The sequence below is a fragment of the Miscanthus floridulus genome, chromosome 8 (assembly GCF_019320115.1).
Source record: "Miscanthus floridulus cultivar M001 chromosome 8, ASM1932011v1, whole genome shotgun sequence".
NCBI classification, from domain to species: domain Eukaryota; kingdom Viridiplantae; phylum Streptophyta; class Magnoliopsida; order Poales; family Poaceae; genus Miscanthus; species Miscanthus floridulus.
Genome location: NC_089587.1, coordinates 36,863,975 through 36,874,948, shown reverse-complemented (window position 1 = coordinate 36,874,948; position 10,974 = coordinate 36,863,975). Strand labels below are relative to the sequence as shown.

Sequence of the window (10,974 nt, the reverse complement as noted above, 5' to 3'; positions counted from 1 at the left end):
ATTTCATAGTCCCGGTTTCAAAACCGGGATTAAAGGAGGTTGGAAACCGGGACTAGAGCCAGTTTCTCTGCTAGTGACATGAAATTGATAGATTGATTAGGAGGCCAATGGCAAGGTTACATATGTAGGCAAGGAGGACCGTGGGTTGGTTTATAGAAGTACGACCACCGTCGGATCTCCTTGCCTAATATAACATCAATCAATTTATAGCTAACCATAATGCGCCGATGGCCCAGGTGCCCATGCGGCTGTCTAACAGTCCCTATTTATTGGTTAACCTTAACTTTGGCTTGTAGTTGTTGTTGGGAAGTCTAGTCTTTCTAGACTTTGTTTGATATTTACCTGCTCATTAGGATGCTATATCTTGTTGTTAAGCTTATTCATATCTTTTTCTATGTTGTTGCTTCCGTGTTACTCTTGTTTTTAGGGGAGATGTTGCCAAAATTGTCAATGTTTGCTCTAGTTCTATCCCTTGTAGTGGCATCTTAGGTAGGGAGGTTTTGAGGTGTTACAATATTTTTTTCCCTGTAGATATACTTGTTCTTGGAACTAAACTCATTATTGCGCCTTTTTATTTTATCATGTAACACTACGTCTTAATGCTATCTTAATCTTGAAAATTACAGGTACTACACTGGATATCCCAAGGACCTCGGGCCATCAAGAATTATACCATTCACATCTGAGCGTCAGTTTGTGCAGCTATTGCATGAAGGCAGGCCTGTAGTCGTTGCCTTTACTATTAAGTATACTAACTCTGCTGTATTTTTTTTTTCAAAAACACTAACTCGAATAGCAAATCCTCATGAGCTGTTCTCACTTCAATCCTGAAAATTGCATTTTGCTGGAAGAGGCTGCTGCTACATTTTATCCGCATGTCAAGTTTGTCCGAGTAAGCTACTCTTCATTTTACATTTACAAGAAAAATTTCTCGTAGTCTTGTCAGATCACTTCTAATTGATGAACTATTTGGATAAGACTGTGAACTTATGGTGCTTCATTAACTACTTGTTGCCTAAATTAAAATTATACATGTTATAGCCTATTATGCTTAAAGTGCAACTTTTTGTTGGTGATTAGAACTATTATTTATCTGATGATAAAGCTATAAACTTTGTTCCTGGCTGGCTCATTTTAATTTTACCGTGTAAATTGATTATCCTTAATCAATGATTTCTATTGTTGTATTCAGTTTCACTGATCAAATTCAGTGTTGTCTATGTTTGCATATTTGTCTTAGTATATGTTCTTTTTTCTACTTCCTGTTTCACTTAGACAAGCAAGTTTTTTTTGTTTGTGTGTGTGTGTCCAGGGGGGGGGGGGGTTCTTTTCTGATTAGGCTTGCCTCCAGCAAGGAACCATTGAACATCTTGTCTGCCATCAGGTTGAGTGCCCGAAGTATCCAGGGTTTTGCCTCACCAGGCAAAGGAATGAATATCCATTTGTTGAAGTATTTTACAGCCCAGAACAGGTGATTGTTTGCTTGGTATTTGTTTGGATCCTTCATGCAATTTTAATTCATTCTCTGGTTACTATTTCACTGCTTTTTTACAAAAAATTGTGCCAACTGGGATAACAGATAGCAGCATAGTGGATCAAGGCGTGATTTTGTTGTGAGCTCGTTGCCTGCTAAGTTAGTATCATTGTGTTGTGATCATTTTTCCTTCTTGATATTTTATATTCTTTATAATTTCCTTAGTACTCATGGCTAGATGATGATAAGTGAAACAAGATTGGTACATGACAAACTTCTGCTTGCCGAACAACTCAGGGCAGTCCCAATGAAAAAAACTGGTAGTTTCTATAACATAGGATACCGCACCAAAAAAATACGGCTTTCCAACCCATGGTTTCTATGAGTAATAATTATTTTCTCTTTCTCTCTCCCAACTCTATCTTCTTCCTCCAATGAGAGTGCGACACAAGCTCTCTAGAAACTGGTGGTTTCTCCCCAATGGCGATTTCATGGTTTCTCGGTGCATTGGGTCAAGAGTAGACCTGATTTCTTCATGAAGAAACCATTTCTATGATTTTTGCTCTCTTTTTTCATTAATTATGTTGTCATATCAGCGTTTTGCCTACGTGGCAAGTCATTTAATGAGGATATAAATCATCATCAATGCACCATTAGGACTGCCCTCATAGGAACTAAGCTACTAGCCTGCATGCACATTTAGTGTGTTACTAGTTTACAGGGGTACATTTGACTAAAAGCGAGAACAAAAATGCTTGGGAACATGTGCGGGCCCTCTAACCTTACACAGCAATTCAAAAATTACACGCCCACTAATTTAAAATGGAGGGAGCACTTGTTCAGCTGCCTACAAGGCTAAAATGTTGTTTTCATTCTTTCATCCTCAGGCATCGCTATTGATTGGTTGTAGAGTTGCAGATATTTTTCTTTCACAACCATGAACATGTTTTCATTTATCGTCTTGGCTTGACTTTTTTCTATACTTTAGGCTGCAAGCCAAGGAAACAGCGTGGATCCTAACATCACAAAGTATTCTGTAAAAGTGCTACCTGTAAGCTGGTGCCTGTCCGTTCAATAGTTGAATTCATGTTTTGTTGTTGAGCTGATGATGTATTGTATCTCCTGCAGTTCAACTATGATCAGAGCATGTATGGATTTCGTGAATATTTCAGGAAGCATGGTTTCAAGTGTTCTGAAACAAACTGAAACTAGATCTGTCAGTAAGAATCTGCCTTAGGAGTAATCCTGGGGACTTGAGTAGCATGGAGGCAGCTGTTGTTTATAATTGAAATGCAGTGAGGCTCTACTGGTGTCTTGACTCTTAACCGGTTCATTCAATGGTCTGTTTGTTTGTTACTCAGGTAAGTTGCCTAGTGCTGTGTAGAATCTCGATCAGTGGTCTTATTTCTTTTTGGTTTGGATCCTGGAAAGGCTGCCTGGTCAGGCAGCAATCCTAGGTGTCCAAAGTTGTTGGGCAAGTTTCTTAGGACACTAACCAAACAAGCCAGTGTCGGTGCTGATGAATGAATGCCTGGCTCATGAGCTGCCCGGCAGGCCATAAATCAAACAGGCTAAAATTCATGTCATGTATTCATGTACAGGGGGTACTGTTCATTCCTATAGATTAGCTTTAGAATACCTATGGACCTTTGGATTTGGTAAATAAATAATTTACCGCTCAGCCAGGACTGAGCATTTTGCATTTTTTTTTCCAGCGTTAGTGATTTGCGACTTTTATGGTCAGAGCTGGCAGTTGTTACCTATTAGAGGTCAAAGCCCCTGGACGAAATGAAGTTATAACCTTTTATCTCATTAACTACTAAAACCTAAACATAATTTTTACACTCAGGCCCTGTTTAGATTGCAAGTTTTTTCACTCTCTCTCCATCACATCAAATCTTTGGACACATGCATGGAGTATTAAATGTAGATAAAAAAAAATAACTAATTACACAGTTTGATTGTAAATTACGAGACGAATCTTTTGAGCATAGTTAAGCCATGATTGGACAATAATTGTCAAATACAAACGAAAGTGCTACAGTGCCAAATACTGATTCCTAACCTCAATCTAAACAAGGCCTCAGCTAGCGCTCTCCTCACTATATGACCGGCCTATGTTTTCAAGGATTTTGGGTCTTGAGCCGTAGCCGTAGATATTGATTGAGCAACACTAAACCCAAGATATTGATTGAGCTCCACTTCTCTCAACGCTCAGGTTTTGTCCTCAGGCAAGGCTGCATAACCAAACATGATTCCTAGGCATTCGATTTTGATCGCCTAGGGTGGACACAATCCAAACAGCCACTGAATCTGAGGACCAACTTCAACAATTGCTGCAGGTCAACCGAATGCTGGAAGATACTTTGCCACTTCCATGTTTGGGTTCGACACGAGCAGAACATTGAACCTGCTGGCGCTAGCTTGGGAGTTGGGACCATGATGTTCCTTTCCAGGCCTGCCTATTCTAAGTTGTGTAGGTCACACACTGTGGCGTTCACCCACACTTCCAATGGTGTAAGGATCGCAGGTCGTTCCTATTCTAATTTGCACCTCTGGGGCTCTGGGCTAGCTTCAGATCCAGACTTCTGCAAAAACACCATATTGAAATGGGCTGCTAAAACCCAGACCATGGCTTTCAGATAAGGCCGAACCTATCATTTCTTTTTTCATTAGAAATATGGCATTCGATGTTTCTTATGTTTTACACCTTGTTTGGTGGAGCTATGGCAAGCTTTTTCCTAGTCCTCGTTGGAGCTCCTCGCAAGGGCTAAGCTCCCAGTCGGTTAACTCCATGGATAGCTTCAGACCTTTCCTACGCGCAAGTGGGTCTCTGACGTGCCTTCCGGCAAGCCTCCCCCAGATGCTCCCCACCGTCTTCACTATCAAGCTTCCGGCCAAAACGCGTAGGCCTTGTTCTCTCCGGTACACGGTGGCGGTCACACCACAATTGCGGTTGGTGTGATCTCGCAAGACTACAAGCCCATCCAATGTACAACAATGGTGCGCGCAAGCACCGAGTAGTAAGAGGTATACAAACCTAAAGTAAGAGGCCTTTTCTGATTAGGCTTGCCTCCAGCAAGGAACCATTGAACATCTTGTCTGCCATCAGGTTGAGTGCCCGAAGTATCCAGGGTTTTGCCTCACCAGGCAAAGGAATGAATATCCATTTGTTGAAGTATTTTACAGCCCAGAACAGGTGATTGTTTGCTTGGTATTTGTTTGGATCCTTCATGCAATTTTAATTCATTCTCTGGTTACTATTTCACTGCTTTTTTACAAAAAATTGTGCCAACTGGGATAACAGATAGCAGCATAGTGGATCAAGGCGTGATTTTGTTGTGAGCTCGTTGCCTGCTAAGTTAGTATCATTGTGTTGTGATCATTTTTCCTTCTTGATATTTTATATTCTTTATAATTTCCTTAGTACTCATGGCTAGATGATGATAAGTGAAACAAGATTGGTACATGACAAACTTCTGCTTGCCGAACAACTCAGGGCAGTCCCAATGAAAAAAACTGGTAGTTTCTATAACATAGGATACCGCACCAAAAAAATACGGCTTTCCAACCCATGGTTTCTATGAGTAATAATTATTTTCTCTTTCTCTCTCCCAACTCTATCTTCTTCCTCCAATGAGAGTGCGACACAAGCTCTCTAGAAACTGGTGGTTTCTCCCCAATGGCGATTTCATGGTTTCTCGGTGCATTGGGTCAAGAGTAGACCTGATTTCTTCATGAAGAAACCATTTCTATGATTTTTGCTCTCTTTTTTCATTAATTATGTTGTCATATCAGCGTTTTGCCTACGTGGCAAGTCATTTAATGAGGATATAAATCATCATCAATGCACCATTAGGACTGCCCTCATAGGAACTAAGCTACTAGCCTGCATGCACATTTAGTGTGTTACTAGTTTACAGGGGTACATTTGACTAAAAGCGAGAACAAAAATGCTTGGGAACATGTGCGGGCCCTCTAACCTTACACAGCAATTCAAAAATTACACGCCCACTAATTTAAAATGGAGGGAGCACTTGTTCAGCTGCCTACAAGGCTAAAATGTTGTTTTCATTCTTTCATCCTCAGGCATCGCTATTGATTGGTTGTAGAGTTGCAGATATTTTTCTTTCACAACCATGAACATGTTTTCATTTATCGTCTTGGCTTGACTTTTTTCTATACTTTAGGCTGCAAGCCAAGGAAACAGCGTGGATCCTAACATCACAAAGTATTCTGTAAAAGTGCTACCTGTAAGCTGGTGCCTGTCCGTTCAATAGTTGAATTCATGTTTTGTTGTTGAGCTGATGATGTATTGTATCTCCTGCAGTTCAACTATGATCAGAGCATGTATGGATTTCGTGAATATTTCAGGAAGCATGGTTTCAAGTGTTCTGAAACAAACTGAAACTAGATCTGTCAGTAAGAATCTGCCTTAGGAGTAATCCTGGGGACTTGAGTAGCATGGAGGCAGCTGTTGTTTATAATTGAAATGCAGTGAGGCTCTACTGGTGTCTTGACTCTTAACCGGTTCATTCAATGGTCTGTTTGTTTGTTACTCAGGTAAGTTGCCTAGTGCTGTGTAGAATCTCGATCAGTGGTCTTATTTCTTTTTGGTTTGGATCCTGGAAAGGCTGCCTGGTCAGGCAGCAATCCTAGGTGTCCAAAGTTGTTGGGCAAGTTTCTTAGGACACTAACCAAACAAGCCAGTGTCGGTGCTGATGAATGAATGCCTGGCTCATGAGCTGCCCGGCAGGCCATAAATCAAACAGGCTAAAATTCATGTCATGTATTCATGTACAGGGGGTACTGTTCATTCCTATAGATTAGCTTTAGAATACCTATGGACCTTTGGATTTGGTAAATAAATAATTTACCGCTCAGCCAGGACTGAGCATTTTGCATTTTTTTTTCCAGCGTTAGTGATTTGCGACTTTTATGGTCAGAGCTGGCAGTTGTTACCTATTAGAGGTCAAAGCCCCTGGACGAAATGAAGTTATAACCTTTTATCTCATTAACTACTAAAACCTAAACATAATTTTTACACTCAGGCCCTGTTTAGATTGCAAGTTTTTTCACTCTCTCTCCATCACATCAAATCTTTGGACACATGCATGGAGTATTAAATGTAGATAAAAAAAAATAACTAATTACACAGTTTGATTGTAAATTACGAGACGAATCTTTTGAGCATAGTTAAGCCATGATTGGACAATAATTGTCAAATACAAACGAAAGTGCTACAGTGCCAAATACTGATTCCTAACCTCAATCTAAACAAGGCCTCAGCTAGCGCTCTCCTCACTATATGACCGGCCTATGTTTTCAAGGATTTTGGGTCTTGAGCCGTAGCCGTAGATATTGATTGAGCAACACTAAACCCAAGATATTGATTGAGCTCCACTTCTCTCAACGCTCAGGTTTTGTCCTCAGGCAAGGCTGCATAACCAAACATGATTCCTAGGCATTCGATTTTGATCGCCTAGGGTGGACACAATCCAAACAGCCACTGAATCTGAGGACCAACTTCAACAATTGCTGCAGGTCAACCGAATGCTGGAAGATACTTTGCCACTTCCATGTTTGGGTTCGACACGAGCAGAACATTGAACCTGCTGGCGCTAGCTTGGGAGTTGGGACCATGATGTTCCTTTCCAGGCCTGCCTATTCTAAGTTGTGTAGGTCACACACTGTGGCGTTCACCCACACTTCCAATGGTGTAAGGATCGCAGGTCGTTCCTATTCTAATTTGCACCTCTGGGGCTCTGGGCTAGCTTCAGATCCAGACTTCTGCAAAAACACCATATTGAAATGGGCTGCTAAAACCCAGACCATGGCTTTCAGATAAGGCCGAACCTATCATTTCTTTTTTCATTAGAAATATGGCATTCGATGTTTCTTATGTTTTACACCTTGTTTGGTGGAGCTATGGCAAGCTTTTTCCTAGTCCTCGTTGGAGCTCCTCGCAAGGGCTAAGCTCCCAGTCGGTTAACTCCATGGATAGCTTCAGACCTTTCCTACGCGCAAGTGGGTCTCTGACGTGCCTTCCGGCAAGCCTCCCCCAGATGCTCCCCACCGTCTTCACTATCAAGCTTCCGGCCAAAACGCGTAGGCCTTGTTCTCTCCGGTACACGGTGGCGGTCACACCACAATTGCGGTTGGTGTGATCTCGCAAGACTACAAGCCCATCCAATGTACAACAATGGTGCGCGCAAGCACCGAGTAGTAAGAGGTATACAAACCTAACTAAACACTAGGCCCAAACCTAGAGCAAGCGCATAAGCGGTTGTCTAATCAACCTAAGCACTTCGCAAAGCACCTACGCTAATCACCTAATGAATCACTAAGCACTATACAAGTGGAGATCACTAAAATGGTGTATCAACACCCTTGATATGTTCCCTCAGCTCCATACACTGCAAATGGTCGGTGGGGGTCTATTTATAAGTCCGACTGAGAAAGTAGCCGTTGGGGACGAAATCCCGCTTTTCTGCTACTGACCGGACGCTGATCACGTCCTGACCGGACGCGTCCGGTCGTCCCGACCGTTAGAGCCACGATCAACTGATCGGACGCTACCAGCATCCGGTCACTTGCCATCGGACGCGTCTGGTCTCAAATTCGCCGCTCTGAAACCTTTCTGTACTCGATCGGACGCTGTTGTTTCTGCGTTCGGTCGATTTGCCGTCGGCGTTCGGTCGCTGCTGCTGACGCCTGCTGTAGCCGAGCCTCTTGATCAGAGCGTCCGGTCCAGCGTCCGGTCAACTCTGTAAGCTCGTTTCTTCGCGATCTTGCGTACGACTTGGTTCCCATCTTTGTGCTGGGACTTTGCTTGATATCTTGGGTCTACTCTTATGCTCCTAAGGTCTTGCTTATGGTGTTGATCATTAGATCATCACGTCACCTTCGTCCAAGTCATGTCTTGCACCCTATTGAACTACAAAACAATCACTTGCAAATTTATTAGTCCAATTTGGTTGTGTTGGTCATCAAACACCAAAATCCAAAGTAAATGGGCTTAGGGTTCATTTTCCTTACAATCTTCCCCTTTTTGATGATTGATGACAACACGACCAAAGCAAGCAAATAATAGAATTTTGAAATTTGAAAACTACCTACTTGCTAGGATGCAATGCAAGGGGCAAGGTTATATGATGCTAAAAGATACTACTTGTAAGACTAAAGGATACTACATAAAAACTTAAATTGCCCTTGCAAATGTCCCCATGTGGCATTATGAATTTAAGCTTTGCTTTCTACAAATTCTCCCCATTACATAGTCTAATTCATAATCCACTATCCTCCCTTTCTCGGACCATTACCACTTGTAGATCATTACCACTTGTAAATTACTATGATTTAGCTTTTGTTCCTATAAATTAATGATTGCTTTTGGTTCTATAAATTCTCCTCCTTTGGAATCAAACACCGAAAAGGAAGACAATAGTAGCACAAGGGAGGGTCAAACTTTGTGATCCTTTGTATGTGGAGTGGAATAGGTCACAAAATTTGACTCTCACATTATATAGACTAAGCTCCCCCTAAATATATGCATACATATGGTAGAAGGCAAAGCATATGCATAATTGTTAAATTTTTGCTTAAGGGAATTTAATCTATATAATGCATGGAGAAAACATATAAATATCAAAATAAAATTAACATGATGATATCGGTTTAGAAATACCACATGTGGAAACCAATTTGATTTCTACCACTTGCAATAGATGGTGGATATTTGAAGTATGATGCTTAACTCCGGGGACTCTATTTTCCTTGCAATGAGACTACTACACACATGATAAGTTTGAAAAGGTGTTAGTCTCAAAGCATCCAACTTATAGAGTAACCTCCACCTAAATTTGTGCACACAAGTATGGAATACTTATAGGAAACATGCACATTGATTTTAGAATAAAAAATACCACTTGAAAGATGACATCACATGAATGTGAGTCATTTTCGAAGGCGATATTCGGGACAAATTATCTATAATTTGGACTTTGGCACATATTAGATGAACAATCAAAAGATAAGCTATGTGTCGTGCTCCTAAACAATTTTAAAACATGTGGGTTTACTCCAAGGGTTAAAAATGAAACCGAGCAAGCCTACCATAAGATATACCTAGTGTATGCATGACAAAAGATATAAGCATGCAAATGCAAACCTAGGCATGAAAAGTAACTAGATGCTTAAAGATGCTACTAGTTAGGAAATTAAATCTAGTAACACTTGAAGAAAATTGAATCTAGTTACTCAACATGGGAAGGGGAATTTGGGTCCATAGTATTCATTAACCCATTTGGCAATGATTTTGTCCATCATGATGCACCCCATGAAATGCATCCATACTTTGCCAAGTTTCCAAATTCCTTGAAGTCCATCGGACTTTTCACTTCCCTTTCAGGATCCAAACCTTCTTGGTGCTCTTTATGTTGGAAATGATTTCCTTTGGCACCCAAAAGCGTTTGACCCCATTATTGGCTTGCTTGTTCACCTTGATGGCCACCACCTTGTCATTTTTCTTCTTTAATAAGTATGGTGTGGAGGTCTTCTTGTCCACTTTGTTGGTGTAGATGTTGGAGAGCTTGCTTGTTTGCTTCTTCTCTTTCTTCTTTGCTCCTCCCCCATTCTTCACCTTGCACTCATAGGACTTGTGACCTTCCTTGTGGCACTTGTAGCAAACCACGGTTTGTCCTTCATCAAGCTTCTTCACTCCCTTAACGGTGTTATCTTGATGAAGTTGGGCTTGCTTCGCCTTGCCTTGCACTTGAGTCAAGTCCTTGGTGAGGCAAGCTACTTCTTGCTTGAGTTGCTCATTCTCCTTTGCAACCTCTTGTGTGCATGTATCTACAACAACTTTCTCAACACAAATTTGGTTGCACAAAGATGAGTCTAAATATAAATCATTACAAGAAGTAGAGACATCCTTTTTAGGCATGTTAAAGATAGAACTTTTCTTTTTAGATGCCTTGGTGGGGTTGTACCGACAGCTTCAAGATTAGCAACTTTAATAGTTAGATCATCACAATGTTTGCATATGATTTCTATTTTAGCAAGCAAATTTTTATAAGCATCTTGTGATCTAACTAACTTTACTTTTTAATTTTTCATTTTTCTTTATAAGTTGATTATCAATGATTGTGTATGCATTTCTTATTGCACTAGCCTCAAGTTGCTCAATTTTAGTAGATAGTTCAATATTGAGATTAGCAAAGTTCTCATATTGTTCAAGCAAAGTTTTGTATGCTTCTTGTGAACTATCTAGCTTTTCTTTTTAACTTTTCGAGCTTCTTTTGTTGACTAGTGCAAACTTTAGCATAATTAAGATTTTGTTATACAATTTCATCATAAGAAGGCACTTCATCATCACTATCACTCTCACTAGAGGATGAGCTTTCGTTACCTCATGTCATAAGGCACACACGAGAAGAGCTTGATGATGAGTGCTTGCGGCCTCGCCTCTTGTGATGGTGTTCTTCTTCACTTGAAGAATC

The 10,974-nt window shown here is 40.8% G+C and overlaps 1 protein-coding gene across 1 annotated transcript; it reads left to right on the top strand.

The window, feature by feature from the left end:
* Positions 1 to 227: 227 nt before the first annotated feature.
* LOC136468876 (uncharacterized) lies at positions 228 to 2,722 on the top strand. Its single transcript, XM_066467283.1, has 6 exons — positions 228 to 292; positions 627 to 746; positions 811 to 892; positions 1,385 to 1,471; positions 2,463 to 2,525; positions 2,603 to 2,722. Exons 1-6 carry the CDS (start codon positions 228 to 230, stop codon positions 2,678 to 2,680), a joined length of 495 nt encoding a protein of 164 aa, XP_066323380.1. The 3' UTR covers positions 2,681 to 2,722.
* The last annotated feature ends 8,252 nt before the right edge of the window (positions 2,723 to 10,974 follow it).